This window comes from Rhinoraja longicauda, chromosome 3 (assembly GCF_053455715.1).
Source record: "Rhinoraja longicauda isolate Sanriku21f chromosome 3, sRhiLon1.1, whole genome shotgun sequence".
NCBI classification, from domain to species: domain Eukaryota; kingdom Metazoa; phylum Chordata; class Chondrichthyes; order Rajiformes; family Arhynchobatidae; genus Rhinoraja; species Rhinoraja longicauda.
The window spans coordinates 70676330-70704301 of record NC_135955.1 but is presented as its reverse complement, the minus strand read 5'-3'; the positions used below and the strand labels follow the sequence as shown (position 1 = coordinate 70704301).

Sequence of the window (27972 nt, the reverse complement as noted above, 5' to 3'; positions counted from 1 at the left end):
CCTTCGGCCCAACTCGCCCACATCGGCCAGCAATGTCCAGCTACCCCAGTCCCACTTGGTCTGCGCTTGGTCCATATCCTCCAAACCTGTCCTGTCCATGTACCTGTCCAACTGTTTCTTAAATGAGGGGATAGTCCCACCCTCAACTATCTCCTCTGGCAGCTTGTTCCATACACCCACCACCCTCTGTGTGAAAAGGTTACCCCTCGGATTCCTATTAAATCTTTTCACCTTCACCGTGAACCTATGTCCTCTGGTACTCGAGTCCCCATCTCTGGGTAAAAGACTCTGTGCATCTACCCGAGTGCATATAGGTGAGTGGTAGGATGTGGGGGGGGAGTTGATGAGAATGAGGGTAGAATAATATGAGCTGGAATGATTTGATGTATAGAAAAATAACTGCAGATGCTGGTTCAAATTGAAGGTAGACACAAAATGCTGGAGTAACTCAACGGGTCAGGCAGCATCTTGGGAGAGAAGGAATGGGTGACGTTTTGGGTCGAGTTCCTTCTTCAGACTGAAGAAGATCCTTCTTCGACCCGAAACGTCACCCATTCCTTCTCTCCTGAGATGCTGCCTGACCCGCTGAGTTACTCCAACATTTTGTGTCTACCTAGAATGATTTGATGGTCAGCATGGACTTGGTGGGCCTATTTCCATGCTGTATCTCTCTATGACCCTGTTACATTTTTTTAACATTTTAATTCAGAATACATTGGTTTTATGCAATACATAGAATATGGCAAGATGTGAACATGGTGCCATCATAGTCTAAAATAGTGAATATGTCTTAAGTTGCCAGTTAAATCTGCCTTGCATAAATTTCACCTTATGCCATAACTTTTGGAACCAAACACCACAGAAGTTGTCAACTTCGTGTAGTTAGGAATGTGCTGGTCTTAAGGTCATAAGGTTATAAGTGATATGAGTAGAATTAGGCCATTCGACCCATCAAGTCTACTCCACCATTCAATCATGGCTGATCTATCTCTCCCTCCTAATCCCATTCTCCTGCCTTCTCCCCATAACGCAGGACAACCGAGAAGATTTACAAGGATGATGCCAGGATTCGAGGGTCTGAGCTACAGGGAAAGGTTGACAACATCTTTCCTATAATATGGTGTCGCCTTGACAACAATGCCTGCACCAAGGAATGAATTGATCACAATTGAATGATTTAAAAAAAAATCTCGAAGCATACTGTGATAGCCTACTAAATAATGGCTTATGACTAAAAGTAATCAACGGATGGATTATAACAAAAATTAATCACATTATTATTGATTAATTATATTGTTCCAGATTAGTAATATAATATTTTATCGTTAGGGTTTAAGAATATATTCTTTCAATAGAATACAGGACTTTTCATAGTATGTGAGTACTAATGTTAACTGGATTTCCAAAAGTTCCAGTTGCTTCTTTGTTTTAATGAATTCTATCAGAATGTCAGAAAAGATTGGTGGGCGAGAATAAGCATTTCATTTCATGATACTGTTCCCTCGTCTAACACAGTAATGATAGCAAGGACATACATTGATGCCTTGAGATTTTCCATCAAACAAGAATTTGCAGTTGATATTATTTTCAAGTGTCTCTTCCCTCGTCTGCATCAATTGGATGTTTTTCTTGTAATTGTAGCTCCCTGTTCCTTTCTTCTTCTTCCAATTTTTTACAGAGGTCTTTTCTCCACTGTTGGACAAAGACGGGAAATGCAGAAAAATGTAATACATTAATTATAATGTAAAATAAACATATTTATAAGTTTGCAGATGACACAAAGTGGGTGGTATTGTAGATAGTGAAGATGGTTGTGAAAAATTGCAGGAGGATCTTTATCGATTGGCCAGGTGGGCTGAGGAATGGTTGATGGAATTTAATACAGAGAAATGTGAGGCATTGCATTTTGGGACGTCTCGCATGGGCAGGACCTAGACAGTGAATGGTCGGGCTCTGGGGAGTGTTATAGAGCAGAGCGATCTAGGTGTGCAAGTACATAGTTTTTTGAAAGTGGCATCACAGGTCAAAAAGGCTTTCATCTTGGCCTTCATTAGTCAGTATTGAGTTAGAGGTTGGGAGATCATGTTGTAGTTACATAAGACATGATGAAGTCACATTTTGAGTATTGTATTCAGATTTGGACACCATGTTATAGGAAAGATGTTGTCAAGCGGGAAAAGATGTAAAGAAGATTTATAAGGATGATGACAGGACTCAAGGGGAAAGGTTGAGCAGGCTAGGATTCTATAGCTTGGAGTGTAGGAGGATAAGAGATGATCTTATGGAGGTGTACAAAATCATGAGAGGAATAGATCGGTAAATGCACAGAGGTTGTTTCTCAGAGTTGGGGAATAGAGAAGCAGAGGACATAAGTATAAGGTGAGGGGGGAAAGATTTAATAGGAACCTGAAGGGTAACTTTTTTACACAAAGGTGGTGGGTATATGCCGGAGGAGGTAGTTGAGGCAGGAACTATCACAATGTTTAAAAAACATTTAAACAGGTACATGGATAGGATAGGTTTAGAGGGATATGGGTCAAATGCAGGCAGGTGGGACTCATGTAGATGGGAAATATTGGTCGGTGTGGGCAAGTTGGGCTGAAGGGCCTGTTTCCACATTGCATGATGATGACGTTATGTTGTTTTTTTCCCCAACAATACTGATTTTCGCCAAATCCTGATATTTGATAGCCTCAGGTAGAAACTTTCATGAAGAAATGAAAAGACACAAAATACAATTTAATGAACAAAAATAATCATGACATTGGTAATGTGTAATTTTCTGATTTATTTAAATCTGCAGTGAGAAAATACAAACATTTTGGGTGACTTGTAGGAATCTGGTATCAAATGGTGCAATCTGTATTATTATTTCACACAGCAAAATGCTTCAGAAATGTGGGAGGTGGAAAGCCAAAATATAATATACCAACCCCCTTGTCAACCCCTCACTGCAGTGCTTGACCTTCCAACATCCTCCTTGCTAGAGTGGAGTTAATCACAGCACAAATACTGTCCCCCAACACGATTTACATGCTGTTTTTCTCCCCAACAATATTAATTTGTTCAATAGCTTAAGCTCCTGAATGAATAATGGCCCAAGCACAGTTAAAATGTAAAATTGCCCTGTTCAAAAAAAAGTGGAACAAATGTAAAGGTCTAATTACTGCCCGGCCAGCCTGCTTTCAATCATTTGCAAAGTGATGGAAGAAGGTGTCGCTAGTTCTATCCAGCAACATTTATTGATTAGTAAGCTGCTGCACAAGGCTATCAAATAAAATTCGAGCAGATGATATTGGGAAGTATATACAGGATTAAGGATTGGTTGATGAATAGAAAATACAGAGTAGGAATGAATGGTTCATTTTTGTGTTGATGGGTATGGGCTTCAGCTGTTCCTAATCTATATCAATGTCTTGGATGGTGGGGACAAAGTTAATATATTCAGGGTTGATACAAATCTTGGTGCCCGTGGGGATTGTGAGGAGGATGTGGAGACCTGGAGGGATATATCTTGAGACAGTCTGAACTGCAGAATATCTCCAACATTTGCTGGTTTTATTTCAAATTTCTTGAAACTATGGGTTTTCAAAGAGATATACTCAGGCAATGCGAATCGGTGACAGCATAACAGATGGAATACAAAATAGAAAACAGTAAAGTAATCCACCTTGGCAGGAAAGAAAAACAGAAAAGCAGGGTATTGTTAATGGTGAGCAGAATCATACCCAAAGTTAAAGGGTTAAAGATGCTTAAACTTGGCTTGTGACAATTTAGTGGGTAAAACAGGATACACCTTTTTGTGAAAACTAGGATATTACTTCTCAGGAAAATCAAGGATATCTCTTCTCAGGAAGATTGTAATCCTAAGATAAAATGTAATAATCTTTGATTGATAAGGGAGTCAGAGTAAATGGATGGAAGGACAATGCCTGCAGGTGGAATACAGATCAATAATTAATAAATGGCAACATTTATCTGATTTACCTGATCTTCCACGATCCTTCGCAGATCAAAGTCTGTGCGAGTATTGAAATCGGGTAATGAATGTTTACCTGCTTGTGCCAACATTATTTCTTGGCTGCAATAAAACATGACATTTAGAGTTATATTAAACAACTCACATATAAAAAAACATAAAAGTTTTGCAAAATAATTAGCGCCACAAGAAAAAGAGAACTTTGCTTAAACTGTGACATTTCGATTAGAGGTGAACTCATTTGTTAAAATAGACACAAATTTAAAAGAAGCTTCTCTGTATATTTGAATTGATTTTATTGTAGAAGTAACTATAAAACCATTTTGATTCATGCTTCACACTTCTTGTTTGGATATAATTTAATGTGATCCTAAATACAAAATGAGATTCACATGAAAAGACAGAATTGCATCAGTTATTTAAAGTATTTTCATCCATGATGGCAAAAGTCAAAATTAGAATGTCGGAATAAAAATATTGAGGAAAACAGTCACAAAGTCTACGCTTGGTCTCGATGTAAAGGATGCTACATTGGGAGCACCAAGTGCAATAGATGAGGTTATAGGAGGTGTGTGTGAACCTCTGTTTCACCTGGAAGGGCCGCTGGAGTCCCTGGATGGGTGTGAGGGAGAAGGTGTACTGGTAGATGTTACTTCTCCTGCAGTTGCAGGGAAAAGTACCTGAGGAGGAGGGGCATTTTTGGTGAGTTTGTTGTGCGAACTAAGGAGTGGTGGAGGGTGTGGTCGCGACAGAAATTGATTGGGATCGGAAGATGTGAGTCGTGGCGAGATCATGTTGGTAGTGACGGAAATGTCGGAGCATGATGTGTTGGATTCGGAGTCTGACAATAGACAATAGACAATAGGTGCAGGAATAGGCCATTCGGCCCTTTGAGCCAGCACCACCATTGAATGTGATCATTCCCAATCAGTACCCCGTTCCTGCCTTCGCCCCATACCCTCTGACTCCGCTATCCTTAAGAGCTCTATCTAGCTCTCTCTTGAAACCACTCAGAGAATTGGCCTCCACCGCCTTCTGAGGCAGAGAATTCCACAGATTTACAACTCTCTGACTGAAAAGGTTTTTCCTCATCTCCGTTCTAAATGGCCTACCCCTTATTCTTAAACTGTGGCCGCTGGTTCTGGACGCCCCCAACATTGGGAACATGTTTCCTGCCTCTAACGTGTCCAACCCCTTAATATTCTTATATGTTTCAATAAGATCCCCTCTCATCCTTCTAAATTCCAGTGTATACAAGCTTAGTTGTTCCAGTCTTTCAACATAGGACAGTCCCGCCATTCCGGGAATTAACCTAGTAAACCTACGCTGCACGCCCTCAATAGCAAGAATATCCTTCCTCAAATTTAGAGACCAAAACAGCACACAGTACTCCAGGTGCCGGCTCACCTGTACAACTGCAGAAGGACCTTTTTGTTCCTATACTCAACTCCTCTTGTTATGAAGGCCAACATTCCATTGGCTTTCTTCACTGCCTGTTGTACCTGAATGCTTCCTTTCAGTGACTGATGCATTAGGACACCGAGATCTCGTTGTACGTCCCCTTTTCCTAACTTGACACCATTTAGATAATAATCTGCCTTCCTATTCTTACCACCAAAGTGGATAACCTCACACTTATCCACATTAAACTGCATCTGCCATGCATCCGTCCACTCACACAACCTGTCCAAGTCACCCTGCAACCTCATAGCATCTTCCTCGCAGTTCACACTGCCACCCAGCTTTGTGTCATCTGCAAATTTGCTAATGTTACTTTTAATCCCTTTCTCCAAGTCTGATGGGGTGAAAGGTAAGGACCAGGGGAACTCTATCCTTGTTCTGTTTGGGAAGAGCGGAAGCAATGCAAAACTGCAGGACACAGAGGAAACGTGGGGATGGGTTTGTTTTTTAATAGCTACTTATACACCAACCATTTAATGGAAGAATCAGGAAGCACCTTTTCATAAATGTTAATAATAACTTTATAGAATATTTTCCGACATCAGAATAAACTAAACTAATCTATTCCATTTAATCAACATATACACATTAGTGACTGCTTTAAACAGTTCTCTTCTGCAGTCTCATGAAGCTGAGGTGACTAATGAGACACATAGAGGACATGATACCAAGTTAATCTAATCTCCTCTGCCTCACATGATCAATATTCCTCCATTCCTTACATATACACATGCCTATCTAAAATCTTCTTTAATGCCACTATTGTATCTGCATCCACCACCACCCTGGCAACATATTCCAGGCACCCACCATTGTCTGTGTACATAAGAACTTGCTCCACATATCTCGTTTAAACTTTGCCTCTATCGTCTTAAAGCTATACACTCTAAAACTATACACTCTAAAGACTGAGGGGGGATCTTATAGAAACATATAAAATTCTTAAGGGGTTGGAGAGGCTAGATGCAGGAAGATTGTTCCCGATGTTGGGGGAGTCCAGAACCAGGGGTCACAGCTTAAGGATAAGGGGGAAGTCCTTTAGGACCGAGATGAGAAAACATTTCTTCACACAGAGAGTGGTGAGTCTGTGGAATTCTCTGCCACAGAAGGTTGTTGAGGCCAGTTCATTGGCTATATTTAAGAGGGAGTTAGATGTGGCCCTTTTTGCTAAAGGGATCAGGGGGTATGGAGAGATGGCAGGTACAGGCTACTGAGCTGGATGATCAGCCATGATCATATTGAATGGTGGTGCAGGCCCGAAGGGCCGAATGGCCTACTCCTGCACCTATTTTCTATGTTTCTATGTTTCACAATTCCACCCTGGGGAAAATGTTCTGACTGAGGGCTTTATCATCTTGACTATTGTACATCTGAAGGATCACTCCTGGCTCAATCTCCAGACTCTCAAAGGTAATTAGGCAGAAGATTTGAGACACTATAAATGTGGATAAGGATTGCAACGAATCGGAGATATTCCATGATCGTGAACTGTTCTTGGGCTCTAGATTCCCTATTTGTTCCAGCTTAAATCGCTATTGATTTTCCTGAGCAAAAAAATCTCAACATAATAGTCATGACATTAAGATTGTGTCAATGTATTAGCTAACCACGTTAATATTCTACAGCACTAAACAATCTGCTGGAGGAACTCAGTGGGTTGAGCAGCATCTGCAGGAAAAGGAATTGGGGCATCACAGTGGTGCAAGGGTAGAGTTGCTGCTTTACAGCGCCAGAGACCTGGGTTCGATCCTGACTACAGGTGCTGACAGTATGGAGTTTGTACGTTCTCCCTGTCACCACATGGGTTTTGGCTGGGTGTTCTGATTTCCTCCCACACTCCATTGACATACAGGTTTGTAAGTGAATTGGCTTCGGTAAAATTGTAAAATTGTCCCTAGTATATAGGATAGTGTTAGTGTAAGGGGTGATTGCTGGCCGGTGTGGACTCGGTGGGCTGAAGGACCTGTTTCCGTGCTGTATCTTTAAACTCTAAAGAATTGTTGATATTTTGGGCTTAAACCCTGCATCAAGACAACTTCAGTATTCTAGTTGTCTTGGCGGTTGTTAACCTTTGCAGCTTTGGAGAATATCTGGAATCTATTATTTACTGTAATTTCATGATAACTGAAGGATTCTTAACAGTTTTACTTCTTTTCTGTATCTTAATCCATCCAATAATTTTTTCATTGGTTTCCATCAGTAATAATTTCCAAATCATGCCCTTGGTGATGCTGATTGCAGAAACACTCCTTGATTATTCACTCTCAAGATTTAATGTTTGCCCGGGCAACTCAATAACCTGTAATTGGCCACCTCCTGAATCTAGTGTTATTCTCAAAAATTGCTCTCACTTTTCTCTTCCTTTGCAAATTCCTGCCAACAACTCTTGTAATGTATATGGCATTTATATTTGGAACATAGAACAGTACAGCACAGGAACAAGCCCTTTGTCCAAATATGATGTCAAGTTAAGCTAATCTCCTCTGCCTACACATGATCTGTATCCCTTCTTTCACTGAATATCAATATGCCTTTCTAAAAGCCTCTTAAATGGCATTTTAAGCATTTGTGAGCATTTTACAGCCCCCGATTCCATAGTGTTTTCTTCTGCCTCACCCATCACATAATGGCCATGGTAAATGTTGAGATGTTTAAGGCATGTTATGTTCAAGGAAGTTTTAAAGAAAGAAAAATGCCCATCCAATAATTTCAGTTCCTAATTGTGACTTAACACAACTATTAATGTAAAATTATGGAGTTTTAATTTTATTATCAGATTTCTAAGTTATTGTATAAAATTTGTACTTACCTGAGGGGAAGACGCGCAATTCTTTTGTTGACACTTTCTTTTCTCTTAAGTGGAGGTCTGGAATGAGTGGGTCTTTGTGGCAACAATCGAGGCAAAGGAATGTAAGGAACCACTGGAGGCAGGCAAAGCTGAGACAAAACACTTGCAATTCGCCAACCCAGAGAGCAAAATGCTACTGAGCGTTTGAGGGATGAAGTCTTAGGGCTTGTATTAAAGAAAGGATTTATTGGACCATTTAATTCTGCCTGGGAAAAAAAGGTTGCCAATATGATTTAAGTGAAGCATGGATAAGCATCATGTCTGTACAAATAGCAAAACAAGGTCTTAAAAATAAAGATACATCAATTTTAATTATTTTTAATCTTGCTTTCTGCAGCTCTCCCATAACCATTGGGACAGACAAACAGGGGAAGCCCCTTTGATACTGAATCCAAAGTGTCTACACTTTAGAAAAAAATCTTATTCAGTAAAGTAGTTATTTATCATTGAGGCTCATTGGCTGCATAGAATATTGTTCAAGGTCAAGGCATGTAGTCAAAAGTCACTCTCATACAGGAACCCACTTTTTCAAGCTTTTTGAATTAGCTGGTCCATTCCAGGATCATAACACAAGTGGGTGAGTCAGTCGGGTACAGGCTTGGAAAGGGAATCAGTGTACAGACTTCTAATTGAAGGCATATTCAAAACACTTTACATTCTTTACATATTATATCATAAATCTGTCAGTGCTTGAAGTGGTGAATCAACAATAAAGATGAGGTTGATTGCCAGTCAGTTGATAGAAAACTGTAGATTCTGTCCTTCATGATTCTCACAAAGTTAAAAACACAATCTTAACTCTAAACCAGCAATTTTGAGGCTTTGTGCCAAATTAAAAGAGATCTGAATGCACAATGTCGAGTGATTTTAGTGAAATGCTAAGAAACTGTTGTATTGCGAAAATTTTCAATTTTGATATTAAGTTGATGTTTTGGGAAACTGCCAATAGCTATCCTTCAACAACATCACCAAAATGGACATGCCTGGAAATTGTGCTGTAATAGATATGGATTATGATTATCAAACAGTATGCCAATAGTTTCCGTAGTGTGCACAATGATGCAAACAAATGAGGTTCAAAGCATTGGACACTGTTGAAAGGGAAATGTGACATCTGCAACAGAGGCTGCATTTGAGGTGTTAGTGCTGGGAACTGACTAGATCAGAAGCCTGATAAATGCAGGATACTGGTTGGGTCAACAATTGATTAAAAACATAATAAATATGAGCAGGAGGGTAATTTTGAGCCTGCTCACCACTCAATGGATCATGGCCAATCCAATCTTGGCATCAACTCCACTTTCCTGACTGTTCCCTATAGCCTACAACTCCCCTTTACACTCCCCATGTGGAGATTTATTGATTTTGTATGCCATTCCTCTTGCAATAATACCGAATGCTCCTACCGAATTACGGGCCTAGTTTCTTGCTTATCTGCCTGGTGAATTTCTGTGTTTCATCAATGAGGACAGCAACATTCTGAAGCTTCTTTTTTAGTTTAGTTTAGAGATACAGCGCAGAGACAGGCCATTTGGCCCACCGAGTCCGCACCGAGCAGCGGTCCCCGCATCCTACACACACTAGAGACAATTTACATTTATACAAAGCCAATTAACCTACAAACCTGTCCATTTTTGAAATGTGGGAGGCAACCGAAGATCTCACAGAAAACCCATGGCGGCACGGGAAGAATGAACAAACTCCGTACAGACAGCACTCGTAGTCAGGATCGAACCCGGGTCTCTGGCGCTGTAAGCGCTGAAAGGCAGCAACTCTACCGCTGCACCATCTCTTCATTTAAATCCGGTTTTACCATTCTTCCATCAAAGGTTGTAACAACCACCTGCTAATTATTTTGCTTATTTGCTTTATTTATATATTTTTAGCAAACTGCGCCCTTTTCACTTTTTTGATGCCTTTGTACCGATCCTTTTGGTAACCCACTGGATACAACTTGCCAACCTTACAATAACACCTTTATAAGGTCATAAATCATAGGAGCAGAATTAGGCCATTTGGCCCAGTGAGTCTACTCCGCAATTCAATCATAGTTAATCTATCTTTTCTTCTCAACCCCATTCTCCTACGCGTAACCTTTGACACCTTTACTAATAAAGAACCTGTGAATCTCCACTTTAAAAATACCCAATAACTTGGCTTCTAAATAGTTCATTCAAACTGTTCAATTAATTCCACAGATCTCCTTTCTCAAGGTACATCTTTTTTTTTTCTAAAGCTGTGCCCTCTGGGCCTAGACTCTCCCACTAGTGCAAACATTATCTTTTGCCATCTTTATATTCTGTTAGATGGACTATTTCTAAAAGTGCATTGCCGGTGGCACTGACATCACACCTGATGAAGACATTGGAGCCTCTGGTCCTCGCTCATCTCCGCCCCCTGGTGAGACCATCAATGGATCCCCTGCAGTTCACCTACCAGACTCGCATCGGGGTGGAGGACACCATCATCTACCTACGGAACAGAGCTCTTTCACACCTGGAGAGGCCGGATAGCACTGTGAGAATCATGTTCTTTGATTTCTCCAGTGCATTCAACACCATCCAGCCGGGCTTCTGGGGGGCAAGCTGGAGCGCACAGGAGTGGATCACCACCTCACATCCTGGATTCTGGACTACCTCACCAACCGACCACAGTATGTGAGGACAAAGGACCTGGTCTCAGACAGGGTGGTCTGCAGCACAGGGGTTCCGCAGGGAACAGTGCAAGCGCCATTCTTGTTCACCCTGTACACTGCAGACTTCAGGCACAGCTCCGCAAACTCCTATCTACAGAAGTTCTCTGACGACTCTGCCATCGTCGGCCTCATCACGGGCAACGAGGACAGGGCGTACAAGGAGTTTGTGGACTGGTGCCAGCGGAACTGCCTCCGGATCAACACGTGCTAAACCAGGGAGATGGTGGTAGATTTCCGCAGGCGCAGCCAGGTCCCCCCGACACCGGTGAACATCCAGGGAATGGACATCGAGAGGGTGTATTCTTATAAGTACCTGGGTGTCTAACTCAACAATAAACTGCACTGGACTGAAAACACTGATGCGCTATACAGAAAGGGCCTGAGCAGACTTTATCTGCTAAGGAGACTCATGTCCTTTGGAGTGCAGGGGGCACTCCTAAGGACCTTCTACAAAACGGTGGTGGCATCGGCCATTTTCTATGGAGTGGTCTGCTGGAGCAGCAGCATCTCAGCGGCGGAAGGGAAGAGACTCAACAAGCTGGTCAGGAAGGTCATCTCTGTCCTGGGTTGCCCCCTCGACTCTGTGCAGGTGGTGGGAGAGAGGAGGATGATGGCAAAACTAACATCGCTGCTGAACAATGACTCCCACCCCATGCAGGACACTGTCACTGCACTGAGTAGCTCCTTCAGTGACAGACCTCTTCACCCCAAGTGCGTGAAGGAGAGATATAGGAGGTCCTTCCTTCCCACTGCTGTGAGACTGCACAACCAGCACTGTTCCCAGCAAATGAGTCAACAATAACAGCTAAGAACACACAGAAAACTGATGACATTGTCTCATTATCTTTTATTTATAATGAATGATCTCTTGCTCTCTTGCTATCCACTTTGCTGCTGTAACACTGTAAATTTCCCCGGTGTGGAACGAATAAAGGAATATATTTATATTGAACACCGGAGTTTCAAATGATTGGCTTTTCCTGCTTGTGTTCTGATGCAGGGTCATTTATATGAACTCAGTTTTTCTCTCTCCATAGATGTTATCTGATCTGTTGGGTAATTTCAGCATTTTCTGTGTTTTTTGTAAATTGTCTTTCTAACTGCCCTTATTTATCTATCAACTATTTGACTCTGAAAGCATTAGGTCACCGGGGTAAGCTTGATTTCCACCCTATTTCATTTATTCTCTCATCCTCTTTGCAACTTAAAATACATTTGCTTTTTCTCATTCCAGTAAACATGTTCCAATGTACGATGAAGGGTCTCGACCCGAAACGTCACCTATTCCTTTTCTCCAGAGATGCTGCCTGACCCACTAAGTTACTCCTGCATTTTGTGTCTAACCTCAATGTTAACTTTGTTTCACTCTCCACAGATACTGCCTGGCCTGCTGAGTATTTCTAGTACTCGCCATTACAGTTAAGTTGAACTACTTTAGATTCCAGAGTAGTTACCCTCTGGAACAAATGTTCCAATGTGTTGGATGGAGAATGTGCACTTGATAATGATGGGTGGGATCAATGGACCAATCATATAGTAAGCAAGAACTTTCAAAATAATGCAAATAATATTGGTAAATTATGGCAGATGGAGCTCAATATTATACATATTTACATCTGTCTGAATGTATGGCAAGCTTTTGACATAGTTACCCCCATTGAACCAGACTCAAATATATATATATATATATATATATATATATATATATATATAAAGTGCTGAACTTTTTTGTTGCTTATTATGGTGATTACAGATTATTATGTTTATATATTTGTTGTGCTGCTGCAATTAAGAATTTCATTCTTCCATTTTGGAACAAATGACAATAAAGCACTTGTCTTTTGACCTGAAATTACCTCAGCTACTTTAATGGCTGCAAGCACTCGAGTGTCTTGCTCCACAGTTTGATGTTTCTGCAGAGCTTTCCATGCAGCATTCCTTATGCCCTCTCGATTTCTGTCACCATAAAGAAGATGACAGATTTTTCCCAAACTGTATGCTGCTCCATAGCGAACCCGCCAGCTGTGGTCTGCAAGATAAATTATTTATTCTCTTTGCTTCCAATGATGTTTGAGATGTGCAAGATGATTGCAGGATCCAAGAAAAATAAATCTGCATATTTTCTTAATGATAAGAAACCTGGCATTTTGATAGAGCATTTAAATGTACAGGATTTGTGTCCAAATCACTAAAAGTCACCAATACAAAGTATAACTGGTTAAAAAGGATGCATTATTTACATGTGCATAAAGTGCTAATAAATGATAACATGTTAGAAGGAAATGAAATGCTTTGAGATGCCATTAAATCACACAGTAAGAACAGAAATCAATCTTTGCTGCAATAAATGTGAATCTATAATGAATATTACTTTTCGGGACATGGAAGTGACAATTTAAGTTAAATTGTAAAACTGAAACCATTAAATCGCTTTGTAATGCAAACAACCATAATTTGAATAGAAGCCATAATCGATTTATTTTATATTTCATGAGCTGATGCTGAATGGGTTGATGTAGAATTTAATACATATCAGGCAAAGAGACAGTGCAGGGGTATAGCCTCACAAAACTGATCAATTGTTTTCTGCCACAGATCTTTCACAGTATAACTAACTCCATGATGATGGAGATGAACACAATAGATTTTATAGACGAACGTGGCCAGCAGGAATAGATGAATTTGAAAGTAATCATTGATAATACTTTGTTTCAGAAATTAGAAATGTAATATTCCTGGGAAGTTGAGAGGCTGGGGGAAAGCCTATAAAGAGCTGAAATCAAATTGTCAAGACGGGGACATCGGTAAGGTACTGTTAAAATTTAATTATAATTTTTTTTAATCAATTTCGACTGGAGAGCTGATCAAGTTAAGGGTTTGACTGTTGGCTGGGATATTATCCAAATGGCAAGGGTCATAATCAGGGAATGCTTTGGATTGATGATCTTTTAGGTACGTGAAGAGGAAAAAAATAGTCAAGGCAAATGTGGGTCCCTTGAAGACAGAAGCAGGGGAATTTATTATGGGGAACAAAGAAATGGCAGACGAGTTAAACCGTTACTTTGGATCTGTCTTCACTGAGGAAGATACACACAATCTCCCAAATGTTCTAGGGGCCGGAGAACCTAGGGTGATGGAGGAACTGAAGGAAATCCACATTAGGCAGGAAATGGTTTTGGGTTGACTGATGGGACTGAAGGCTGATAAATCCCCAGGGCCTGATGGTCTGCATCCCAGAGTACTTAAGGAGGTGGCTCTAGAAATAGTGGAAGCATTGGAGATCATTTTTCAATGTTCTATAGATTCAGGATCAGTTCCTGTGGATTGGAGGATAGCAAATGTTATCCCACTTTTTAAGAAAGGAGGGAGAGAGAAAACGGGTAATTATAGACCAGTTAGTCTGACATCAGTGGTGGGGAAGATGCTGGAGTCAATTATAAAAGACGAAATTGCTGAGCATTTGGATAGCATTAACGGGATCATTCCGAGTCAGCATGGATTTACGAAGGGGAAATTATGCTTGACAAATCTACTGGAATTTTTTGAGGATGTAACTAGGAAAATTGACAAGGGAGAGTCAGTGGATGTGGTGTACCTCGACTTTCAGAAAGCTTTCGACAAGGTCCCACATAGGAGATTAGTGGGCAAAATTAGGGCACATGGTATTGGGGGTAGGGTACTGACATGGATAGAAAATTGGTTGACAGACAGAAAGCAAAGAGTGGGGATAAATGGGTCCCTTTCGGAATGGCAGGCAGTGACCAGTGGGGTACCGCAAGGTTCGGTGCTGGGACCCCAGCTATTTACGATATACATTAATGACTTAGACGAAGGGATTAAAAGTACCATTAGCAAATTTGCAGATGATACTAAGTTGGGGGGTAGTGTGAATTGTGAGGAAGATGCAATAAGGCTGCAGGGTGACTTGGACAGGTTGTGTGAGTGGGCGGATACATGGCAGATGCAGTTTAATGTAGATAAGTGTGAGGTTATTCACTTTGGAAGCAAGAATAGAAAGGCAGATTATTATCTGAATGGTGTCAAGTTAGGAGGAGGGGGAGTTCAACGAGATCTGGGTGTCCTAGTGCATCAGTCAATGAAAGGAAGCATGCAGGTACAGCAGGCAGTGAAGAAAGCCAATGGAATGTTGGCCTTCGTAACAAGAGGAATTGAGTATAGGAGCAAAGAGGTCCTTCTACAGTTGTACCGGGCCCTGGTGAGACCGCACCTGGAGTACTGTGTGCAGTTTTGGTCTCCAAATTTGAGGAAGGATATTCTTGCTATGGAGGGCGTGCAGCGTAGGTTCACTAGGTTAATTCCCGGAATGGCGGGACTGTCGTATGTTGAAAGGCTGGAGCGATTGGGCTTGTATACACTGGAATTTAGAAGGATGAGGGGGGATCTTATTGAAACATATAAGATAATTAGGGGATTGGACACATTAGAGGCAGATAACATGTTCCCAATGTTGAGGGAGTCCAGAACAAGGGGCCACAGTTTAAGAATAAGGGGTAGGCCATTTAGAACGGAGATGAGGAAGAACTTTTTCAGTCAGAGGGTGGTGAAGGTGTGGAATTCTCTGCCTCAGAAGGCAGTGGAGGCCAGTTCGTTGGATGCTTTCAAGAGAGAGCTGGATAGAGCTCTTAAGGATAGCAGAGTTAGGGGGTATGGGGAGAAGGCAGGAACGGGGTACTGATTGAGAGTGATCAGCCATGATCGCATTGAATGGCGGTGCTGGCTCGAAGGGCTGAATGGCCTACTCCTGCACCTATTGTCTATTGTCTATTGTCTATTGTCTATTGTCTAAGATGGAGAGGCTTGACTTAAATATGGAGACACAAGTAGATCCAGAGGAGACAGGAAACAGTTTAAGAACTCAGTGAGTTGGTGACTTGAAGAACCTAACTTACCCCCAAACCTCATGAGAGTGTTATGTGATCCACAGCAGACCACCTGACCCAGTATTCATCGCCATAAGAATGGAGCTTAGAACTTCCCTACATTTAAGTTCAATCTGAACATTTAAGATATTGCTGCTTAGAAACTAGATAAAAGCATTTAAAACATCATTGTGTGTAATGCTGGCATCAGTTTGGGAATATTGCAAACAAGGGTAAGCATTTACCATATTTCCTCCCTCAATAAAGCTATGATAGAAACAACCTTTCGAGCTTGGAATGCATGTTATTGTCATGCTGTTCTCTGGTAAATGATCAAATATTTAAAATACATATGGAGGTCTCTGGTCAGCTGCATAAAAGGCAGCTATGGAAGTGAGGGATAGTGTGATTGAGAGAGTGAGAGAGAGAGAGAGAGAGAGAGAGAGAGAGAGAGTCTGTCTGCCTTGCAGGGACGCAGGCATCACCATATGGTTGTCTGTCCTGATAGAGAACTGTGTGTCGAGGGCATCACATACCACAAGATGCAGGATGATCAAAGAAGCACAGTCTGCAACATGTTGCAGTGAAGCTGAGAAAATAAAATTCTAAAATTATTCATGGACAAAATAATTATGAATTTGAAAATGTAGGTTGAAACTCTCTAGACCAACATTCTGTGGTGCAGCATGTTTTCAATCTGCTGTGCAGATTTATACTAATTAACTAATTCTAACTAAGATCTATACAAGAATTAAAATTAACTAAGATCTGTACTAATCTGCAGCTATTTAGCCTACCAGTGCAACATTAGCAATCTCAGCCAACAATGTTTCTGATTTACAGAAACATAGAGTTAAGTGGCCCGGGGAGTGTCTGTATTAAAAAGGACAGTTCTGCTCAGAGAAAGATTATCTGGGACATTTTCTATGGTCCGACACCAGTGATGCCTCAAGGGTGCCAGGCTAGAATATTTCAATCTGCATGAGCTTTTAAATATCTTGCACACAGCAAAATGAGGCTGACAGATATTATGTGCTATTTATCGTTGTCAGAATAGAGACACTTTCTCTCAGGTCTCTGCAAGTATTGTCACATGACAGTCATTTTCTCAATATGGGAGGTTTAGTTAGGGCACGAAGTGTGAAATGTAAAGTGCCAAAGTTGTAATGTTTCCACATTTGATGCTGTGTAAAAGATCAGATGCTCCACCATATCTCAGCTGCAGGTGCCTAGTCATGATTTCACAAGATCCATTTCTGCATGCTTAGTATCCAAAAAAGGGGACTCATTGTTTCTAATTCTTGATGTCACTTAATCTATCCACATGCCACAGATCCCTCTGGAGAACAGTGTAAAGACAGGAACCTCTTGGACTCAAAAGCATCCAGAAATATCTATGGATAGCAATTAATGCAAAGTTTTAGATCAACTGGATAGCAAAGCAGTTTAAAAAATATAAATGCCAGGAAAGTAAATGCAGTATAAACAAATATTCAGATATTTCACTCTCAATTTTAAATCTTAAAATCTTGATTTACATTTCATTCTCATACTTTACCATTTTCTGCTGTTGCTGCCAACCGGATTTGTAGAAGTTCAATTAATCCTGGTGTATTGGTCCTGTTGGTTGACTTTGATGGAACCTCGCTCCCGGTTAGAGCAGCTTTTTGGATTTCTGACGTACTGCCATGGAGGCAGATGTCCCCCAAAATACAACAGTAGAGCTGATTTAGCTGCAAGGGGCAAACATGTATATCTGTGCTCACATTTTCCTAGAATTAAAATACAACATGTTAGTTTCAAATTCTTATCCTGTATAATTGATTGATTGATTGATTGATTGATTGATTGATTGATTGATTGATTGATTGATTGATTGAGTGAGTGAGTGAGTGAGTGAGTGAGTGAGTGAGTGATTGATTGATTGATTGATTGATTGATTGAGTGAGTGAGTGATTGAGTGAGTGAGTGATTGATTGATTGATTGATTGATTGATTGATTGATTGATTGATTGATCGATCGATCGATCGATCGATCGATCGATCGATCGATCGATCGATTGATTGATTGATTGATTGATTGATTGATTGATAGATAGATAGATAGATAGATAGATAGATAGATAGATAGATAGATAGATAGATAGATAGATAGATAGATAGATAGATAGATAGATAGATAGATAGATAGATATATACAGCAGGGAAACCGGTTGACCATTGATCACCTAGTCACACTAGTTCTGAGTTATCTCTGAAATGTAAAGTGCCAAAGTTGTAATGTTTCCACATTTGATGCTGTGTAAAAGATCAGACTCTCCACTATATCTCAGCTGCAGGTGCCTAGTCATGATTTCACGTGATCCATTTCTGCATTTCATCCATTCTATATACGAGGGCCAATTTACAGAGGTCAATTAACCTACAAAATTGCACGTCTTTGGGATGTGGGAGGAAACCAGAGCACCCAGAGGAAGCCCACATGATAATAGGGAGAACGCTCAAACTCCACACAGATAACACCCGTGGTCAGGATCGAACCCAGATCCATGGCGCCATGAAACAGCAGCTATACCAGCTGTGCCTTATTGTTGATAATAATAACAAAAATTATTGAGTTACATTGCTCAATAATAATGTTATTCTATTGAATAAGCCAAAATAATCCAGTTCTTTATAGCACACTTTGTGCATGCAAATCCATTTAGAACAGGGAGTTGGTTGAGGAGTACATTTTCAAATTATTTGCAAAAGCTCAAGCAACTTGATTGTGATATCACAGCGATATCACAGATGACGATGATAGGGAGTACAGAGAATTGACCCAGGACTTTATGAACTGGTGCCAGCGGAACCGCCTCCACATCAACACGGGGAAAACCAGGGAGATGGTGGTGGACTTCCGCAGGCGCAGCCACACCCCCTCGACACCGGTTAACATCCAGGGAATGGACATTGAGAGAGTGGACTCTTATAAGTACCTGGGTGTTTACCTGAACAATAAACTGGACTGGACTGATAATATTAATGCACTGTATAAGAAAGGCCAGAGCAGACTGTACCTGCTGAGGGGACTACGGTCCTTTGGAGTGCAGGGGGCACTCCTGAGGACCTTCTTCGACACTGTGGTGGCATCAGCCATTTTCTATGGAGTGGTCTGCTGGAGCAGCAGCATCTCAACTGCTGACAGGAAGAGACTGGATAAACTGATCAAGAAGGCTAGCTCTGTCCTGGGATGCCCCCTCAACTCAGTGCAGGCGGTGGGAGAGAGGAGGATGATGGCAAGGCTATCATCACTGCTGGAGTACTCCTCCCACCCCATGCAGGATACTGTCACTGCACTGAGCAGCTCCTTCAGTGACAGACTTCTTCGCCCCAAGTGTGGGAAGGAGAGATATCAAAGGTCCTTCCTTCCTGCTGCCGTCAGACTGCACAACCAGCACTGGTTACCGTTAATTACCGTTATTTTATTTTTTAATGAATGCTTATTTATTTTTGCTATCCACTTTGCTGCTGTAACCCTGCAAATTTCCCCCTTGTGGGACGAATAAAGGATTATTAGTTAATTAATTAATATCAAGATAATAACCAGTGAGACATAGAGCTATAACACAAGCCAAAAGGGCTTCACAACCACCAAAGCCAAGGCCCGCAAAAAGGGTGAGAGATGAAAGAAACTATGCATGCAATGAATGGGCAGCAGAAAATTGGATGAACCCTGTTCAAATTAGGTGGAAAATGAAAGGCTGATCAAGAAAACACTGAAATGGTCAACTCGAGAGATTACAATGGCATGAGTGTGGGTGCAAGAGAGAAATTAGTTTAAGGAGTAATGTGGGTAAGGAATTTGTGAAATGCGTTTAAGTGAACATTTTTCTTTGTTGTGCTTCTAGCATTATGCGACTGGAAACAATCTAATTCTGGGAATGATGTGGAGATATGTCAAATGATATATTTCATTGGAACATTGAGAAATATTATTAACCAAATGTCATTATTTTAAAGAAGGTTCAGAACTAAAAATACTTCATTTTTTTATGCAGATTTTTAAAAAAAGTGACAGCAAAATTGCTACGGTTATTATTGTGAAGAAGGGTAGAGTCCACACTCTGCCTGAAGTAGGTCATTAGAACAATTGCAGCTTAATATTTCTGCAGTTAACCTTTATAGAAGGAAGGATTTGTACAATAGAACACAAAATGCTGTTGAAACCCAACAGATTCGGTGGCAAGAGAAATAGAGTTTGTGTTTCAGGTCAAAGATGTCCAGAAATGTCACCTTGCTCAGTTTTCCTAACCTGTTTTATTTCAGATTTCCAGCAGTGGACCATTTTGCTTTAAAATTTTATGGAAACATTTCTTAGAAGAATGGTTTGTAGTAGTTTGCATTGACAGAAAGTAACTTTACCTCCTTTAAGTTGGGAACACTGAAATGTGTTACAAGATTTTTTCCCAGCTCTTTCAAAGCTTTCAAACAAGCCATGTTTATTTTGGCAGTTTCACCAAGGAGAAGTAAACCAAGTGCAGAATCAATCCTGGAAAAGAATCAAGATATTATCATCATTTATTTGCATGGTTATTATACTTTTCGGTTTTTGTTTTTCTTTGCAATATATAGTAGGTGCTGTGACAAATATTATAAACTGTACAATGCGTTTTCTGATGCTTTTGCATTGCATCATTTCATAAGTTATACTGGTTTCAATAATGGGGGGAGGGGTTGACAAATTGTGAATATGAAGATGAGGTAAAAAAAGGGAATACAGGAGATATTGCAAAAGACTCTCGGAAGAATGGGAGCAGAAGTTCTAGAGGGGAAAAGAAATTAAGGGCAGGGCCAATTGTGACCGATGTGAGAGGGGAGGTGAATACAGAAGTTAAAATGTTGTACTTAAATGCGCGTAGTATAAAAAATAAAGTGGATGAGCTTGAGGCTCAGTTAGTCATGGGCCAGTATGATGTTGTAGGGATCACTGAGACATGACTACAAGAGGACCAGGGCTGGGAACTGAATATTCAGGGGTACACAACGTATAGAAAAGACAGACAGGTGGGCAGAGGGGGTGGGGTTGCTCTGATGGTAAGGAATGATATTCATTCCCTTGCAAGGGGTGACATAGAATCAGGAGATGTTGAATCAGTATGGATAGAAATGAGAAATTGTAAGGGTAAAAAGACCCTAATGGGAGTTATCTATAGGCCCCCAAACAGTAGCCTCGACATAGGGTGCAAGTTGAATCAGGAGCTAAAATTGGCGTGTCAAAAATGTAATGCTACGGTGGTTGTGGGAGATTTCAACATGCAGGTAGACTAGGAAAATCAGGTTGGAAATGGACCCCAGGAAAGAGAGTTTGTAGAGTGCCTTCGAGATGGATTCTTAGAACAGCTTGTACTGGAGCCTACCAGGGAGAAGGCAATTCTGGATTTAGTGTTGTGTAATGATCCTGATCTGATAAGGGGACTAGAGGTAAAAGAGCCATTAGGAGGCAGTGATCACAACATGATAAGTTTTACTCTGCAAATGGAAAGGCAGAAGGGAAATTCGGAAGTGTCGGTATTACAGTATAGCAAAGGGGATTACAGAGGCATGAGGCGGGAGCTGGCCAAATTTGACTGGAAGGAGGCCCTAGCAGGGAAGACGGTAGAACAGCAATGGCAGGTATTCCTGGGAATAATGCAGAGGTTGCAGGATCAATTTATTCCAAAGAGGTGGAAAGACTCTAAGGGGAGTAAGAGACACCTGTGGCTGACAAGGGAAGTCAGGGACAGCATAAAAATTAAGGAGAGGAAGTATAACATAGCAAAGAAGAGTGGGAAGACAGAGGATTGGGACTCTTTTAAAGAGCAACAAAAGTTAACTAAAAAGGCAATACGGGGAGAAAAGATGAGGTACGAGGGTAAACTAGCCAATAATATAAAGGAGGATAGCAAAAGTTTTTTTAGGTACGTGAAGAGGAAAAAAATAGTCAAGGCAAATGTGGGTCCCTTGAAGACAGAAACAGGGGAATTTATTATGGGGAACAAAGAAATGGCAGACGAGTTAAACCGTTACTTTGGATCTGTCTTCACTGAGGAAGATACACACAATCTCCCAAATGTTCTAGGGGCCGGAGAACCTAGGGTGATGGAGGAACTGAAGGAAATCCACATTAGGCAGGAAATGGTTTTGGGTAGACTGATGGGACTGAAGGCTGATAAATCCTCAGGGCCTGATGGTCTGCATCCCAGGGTACTTAAGGAGGTGGCTCTAGAAATAGTGGAAGCATTGGAGATCATTTTTCAATGTTCTATAGATTCAGGATCAGTTCCTGTGGATTGGAGGATAGCAAATGTTATCCCACTTTTTAAGAAAGGAGGGAGAGAGAAAACGGGTAATTATAGACCAGTTAGTCTGACATCAGTGGTGGGGAAGATGCTGGAGTCAATTATAAAAGACGAAATTGCTGAGCATTTGGATAGCAGTAACGGGATCATTCCGAGTCAGCATGGATTTACGAAGGGGAAATCATGCTTGACAAATCTACTGGAATTTTTTGAGGATGTAACTAGGAAAATTGACAGGGGAGAGTCAGTGGATGTGGTGTACCTCGACTTTCAGAAAGCCTTCGACAAGGTCCCACATAGGAGATTAGTGGGCAAAATTAGGGCACATGGTATTGGGGGTAGGGTACTGACATGGATAGAAAATTGGTTGACAGACAGAAAGCAAAGAGTGGGGATAAATGGGGCCTTTCGGAATGGCAGGCAGTGGCCAGTGGGGTACCGCAAGGTTCGGTGCTGGGACCCCAGCTATTTACAATATACATTAATGACTTAGACGAAGGGATTAAAAGTACCATTAGCAAATTTGCAGATGATACTAAGCTGGGGGGTAGTGTGAATTGTGAGGAAGATGCAATAAGGCTGCAGGGTGACTTGGACAGGTTGTGTGAGTGGACGGATACATGGCAGATGCAGTTTAATGTAGATGAGTGTGAGGTTATTCACTTTGGAAGTAAGAATAGAAAGGCAGATTATTATCTGAATGGTGTCAAGTTAGGAGGAGGGGGAGTTCAACGAGATCTGGGTGTCCTAGTGCATCAGTCAATGAAAGGAAGCATGCAGGTACAGCAGGCAGTGAAGAAAGCCAATGGAATGTTGGCCTTCGTAACAAGAGGAGTTGAGTATAGGAGCAAAGAGGTCCTTCTACAGTTGTACCGGGCCCTGGTGAGACCGCACCTGGAGTACTGTGTGCAGTTTTGGTCTCCAAATTTGAGGAAGGATATTCTTGCTATGGAGGGCGTGCAGCGTAGGTTCACTAGGTTAATTCCCGGAATGGCGGGACTGTCATATGTTGAAAGGCTGGAGCGATTGGGCTTGTATACACTGGAATTTAGAAGGATGAGGGGGGATCTTATTGAAACATATAAGATAATTAGGGGATTGGACACATTAGAGGCAGGAAACATGTTCCCAATGTTGGGGGAGTCCAGAACAAGGGGCCACAGTTTAAGAATAAGGGGTAGGCCATTTAGAACGGAGATGAGGAAGAACTTTTTCAGTCAGAGAGTGGTGAAGGTGTGGAATTCTCTGCCTCAGAAGGCAGTGGAGACCAGTTCGTTGGATGCTTTCAAGAGAGAGCTGGATAGAGCTCTTAAGGATAGCGGAGTGAGGGGGTTTGGGGAGAAGGCAGGAACGGGGTACTGATTGAGAGTGATCAGCCATGATCGCATTGAATGGCGGTGCTGGCTCGAAGGGCTGAATGGCCTACTCCTGCACCTATTGTCCATTGTCTATTGTCTATAAAAGAATGCACATTCAAATAAATAAATATAAATTTGGTTGTGAGGAAGAAAGTTCTCAGGGACAACATGAGAATTAATGAGAATCACTGTTGATGTTCTCTAGAGGTAATGAGAGGGTGTACAAATGCTGTTCCTAGTTGTGGCTGTGGGGTAAAAGTGGATGAGCTGAAGTTAGCTTCTTTGCAGTAGCGAAGGCTGAGGAGAGATTTAATTGAGTTGTATAAGTTATAATGGTGTTAGAGAGTTGATTGAAATATTTCCCCTGCCAGTAACCAAGAACCATAGATGCAAAGATAAGAGAAGAAATAAGATTTATAGCTGATACTTTAAAGGGTGCTGGAGCCAGAAACTCTCAATGTAATTAGCATTTGAAATGGTGCAGCCTAAAATCGTAATTTGTTTTTGGGAGATTACAGGTGAAAATTGGGAATGGTGTTCTTAACCATCTGAACAATTTCAGTTCATCAGAGAGGTCAGCGTGAACTTGTAAAGGAGAGTCATGAATGACAAACCTGAGGAGATGAATCGACGTGGTTCGTAGAACATCTATGGATATTCCTGAAGGCATTTGATAATGTCCCTCATATGAAACTGTTATTTAAAGTTGCAGCATATAGAAAGGAAAACAATTCATTGACTGGCCCAGAAATTAGCTGAGTGCAGGAATAACAAAATATGATATAATGTGTAGAATGTCACTGGTGTTGTTCCAGAAATTCCGGAAAGAATGTCTATCCAACTTTTATGACCATCTTCATTTACAGTATTTAAGTAATTTATTGAAAATGTGTATACAACTCTGCCCATGATGCAAAGTCAGATGACACTGGAAGCAGTACAGAAGGGAGCATTAAATTACTAACGTACCGAATAGTGAAAGGCTTGCATAGAGTGGATGTGGAGTGGATGTTTCCACCAGTGGGAGAGTCTCGGACTGGAGGTCATAGCCTCAGAATTAAAGGATGTTCTTTTAGGAAGGAGATGAGGAGGAATTTCTTTAGTCAGAGGGTGGGGAATCTGTGGAATTCTTTGCCACAGAAGACTGTGGAAGCCAAGTCAATGAATATTTTTAAGGCAGAGATAGATAGATTAGTACGGGTGTCAGGGGATATGGGGAAAAAGCAGGAGACTGGGTTTAGGAGGGAGAGTTAGATCAGCCACGATTGAATGGCAGAGTAGACTTGATGGGCCGAATGGCCTAATTCTGTTCCTATTACTTATGACCTTATGACTAAGAGATGTTAATAAAAGAGCGAACAGGAAAAGAATTGTGGCAAATGGGAGATCACATTTTTTGGATACAGAAAGTACAACATTTAATGCATTCTAAAAGTTAAAATCTATCAGGGTCCAAATAGATGCAGGCCATATACATAAATGATTAAAATGGTTTAGAAAATATCCACAAAGAATAATGGAATGTTGGTCTTAATACCTAATATACCGAAGCGACTAAATGTTATAAAACACTGATTCATCCCTATTTGGAATAGAGCGAGTCTTTCTAGGCATCACATCTTAGAGGAAGTGAATCATTGATTTCAAAGGCTAAGAGCTTTTAAAGATATTTTGAATACTGTGGGAACCTAGGACTAGTGAGCATATTGTAAAAGGAATGAAGTTATGGAACACATATTCATAGTATTGATCTGAGGGACACTTTTGCTTGAGGGACTAATTTGGCTTCTCCCATTCCAAGGTTACTGCAAGGCCAGAGTCTGAGGTGAAAAGTCAGATTAGTCTTCATAGCTGTTCTCCCAGCAGGTCACTGTGGTTGAATGGTCTCCTGTGCCATATATTTCTATGATACTCTGTATGATAATGTCATCAATCTGAAATGAGAAACTGGTTTCTGCCTCGATTAGTTCCAGCATTTCATGTTTTTATTTCAGCTTTACAATATTTGTAGTTTTTTGCTTTTCAAATTTCCCTATCTAATCTGTCAAATAAGACTATGTAGAAATCCTAATGAATATAAATCAGTCAGCAGTAATTTTGTTTCTCTGATATACATCACCTTTTGTTTAATGAAATTTGAAAACAAATCCAATGTTTTAAAAATGAAACATACCAGTTTGCTTTCCAGAGTTGTTCCTTTAGGAAAAGATGTTTCAGAACATCATCTATGAGTTGAATATTATGCTTCACGCAAATCCAAACCATAAGGCATTCTCTTAGCACTGGGCTGATGTTACATGGTTTCAGTGTGAGCTCGTCGACTTGCTGAGGAGATTGACAGTCATTTTTTAACTGAAGCAGAAAAAGGACATTTTGCAAAAGTTATTACAATTCCAGTGATGTTCATAATTCCAATTCCAATTCTAGTGATGTTATACTTGGTGCTAATCTCTTTTCGTTGAAAAACAAACAAAATAAATTGATAGTTACAGTGACCAATTTTGGATAAATTCAAGTAAATAGATTTACATAGTTATGAAAGGAATTTGAATTCAACAAACCGACAATCGGATTATATTTATATCTGAACAAGGGTCGTGACCCAAAACGTCACCCATTCCTTCTCTCCAGAGATGCTGCCTGTCCCGCTGAGTTACTCCAGCATTTCGTGTCTACTAATCAGATAATATTGTTCTCTGTGATTTCTATGGTCATACATTTTTTAAAATGTTGTTTAATCATTATCCCAGCATAACTAAGGACCAAGGAAAATACAGAACAATGATGAAAGCTTTCTTTTGAGATTTCAATGGCATTTCTCCAAAAATTACCGTGGACAGGGGATAATGCGAATCATTTCTGTAATTTTCTGAGAATTGTTGGAGTTATTATTTTTTCTCTCAATATGGCTTGAACCATAATATTCCATTTTCCTCACCTGTCCACAGGTATCTTTGTTTGGTTCCTCATTTGAAACACTTCTCTCATGAGCATGTTCTTCAGTTGTTATCAGGGAGCCACAGATTATTTCACCTGAGCTAATGATGAAGTGAACATCCAGCAGAACACTTGGATAGGATCGATAACAAGGTTCACACTCTGGGAGACCTAAAAATAATAATATTTTTTGACATCAGATATTTTATCATCAATGGAATTGGGATGGGTACTTGACAAAGTAATATGGATTACTGACTAAGCAATATGTTTGGCCCTGTACTCACCAACCTATTTATTTATGCTGTACTGTATTGCATTAGCATCCATTGGAGCAGTGCTTTTTTGTAGACAAATAATTCCAGTACACTTATCAAAAGTTAAGCTACATTTATCAACAATTTTTTCCAATAATATACACTCCTATTCTGCTTTATTTGTATGACCAATCAGCTTCTAAATTATTAAACTATTTAATATTTGAAAAACGAATTATTAGCTTTATAGAAGATGCTAATGCTGTGTTAGCACATGTTGTCAGAAAAAAAGGTAAGTGTAGGAGTAGCATAAAGTCCTTGTGAAGAGGATAATCCACATTCATATTAAGAAATCTTCTATTGGGTAGTACAAATGAACTTCACCGCCAGAAGGGAGAGAATAATACATTTAGCAATTCAAAAATGGATAATCATAATGGATTTCCATTAATTAAAAGACACCACGATTAATGGAACAAGATTAATATTAGCACAATTTAGAAGATCAGAACTGGTCATATACTTTGTTCTACTGTCATCAAGATTAAAGACCACCTTTGATTCAATAGGACAGCGAGGAAGTGCGTATATAGGACAGTGCCAGGCATGCCAAGTCAAGTTAAGCTTATTGTCATATGCACAAATATGGCGAGGTATAGTACAATGGAAATCTTGTTTGCAGCAGCATCACAGGCACAACATTGTTCAGGTTTTTTTTCTTCTGACAAACTCATCACTGTGTTCCAGTTCTCCCATCTCTTTGGAAATGCACCTTACCTAATGCCCTTAAATCCTGCCCTGAACTAATTACATTATTTCTCCTCCTCCTCTCAGTCAGCATTTTTCATTTCAATTCCACTTGCTCTCTGCACTTCTTAATCCTGTTTCCTTATCTCTTCAACAAACTTGCAAAATTCATGATGCTATATCATACGGATGTCAATGTTACTATATCATAAGGATGTTACTACATCCATGGAGTTCTTTATTTTACTGGTCTCCGTTGCACTCAAGCCATTTGCAGCTGCTTCCTTGTTAACAGCATCATCCAAATCCCCCTTTCTTCTCACACCACTTCCTTTGCATCTGTCCCAAATTTCTTTCATCTGTCCCAAATTATCTCTCACATTTGTACTTTTTTGAATTCTACTCAGCCTAACCTTTTAATGTTATTACTTTGTTCACCTTTTTGCATAGACCCAATTTTGTAATCATGTCCCTCAGATCTCAGCCC

The 27972-nt window shown here is 40.5% G+C and overlaps 1 protein-coding gene across 1 annotated transcript in view; it reads right to left on the bottom strand.

The window, feature by feature from the left end:
• Window positions 1-1424: 1424 nt before the first annotated feature.
• tmem232 (transmembrane protein 232) overlaps window positions 1425-27972 on the bottom strand; it is a 39893-nt gene continuing 13345 nt past the window's right edge. The window contains exons 7-14 of the mRNA XM_078397029.1: window positions 26483-26652; window positions 25718-25896; window positions 20271-20397; window positions 17422-17635; window positions 12840-13012; window positions 8250-8494; window positions 3988-4081; window positions 1425-1692 (exon numbers count right to left, since the gene is read on the bottom strand). Of these exons, the coding sequence (XP_078253155.1) occupies window positions 1588-1692; window positions 3988-4081; window positions 8250-8494; window positions 12840-13012; window positions 17422-17635; window positions 20271-20397; window positions 25718-25896; window positions 26483-26652 (1307 nt within the window). The 3' untranslated portion in view covers window positions 1425-1587. The remainder of the gene's footprint in view (window positions 1693-3987; window positions 4082-8249; window positions 8495-12839; window positions 13013-17421; window positions 17636-20270; window positions 20398-25717; window positions 25897-26482; window positions 26653-27972) is intronic.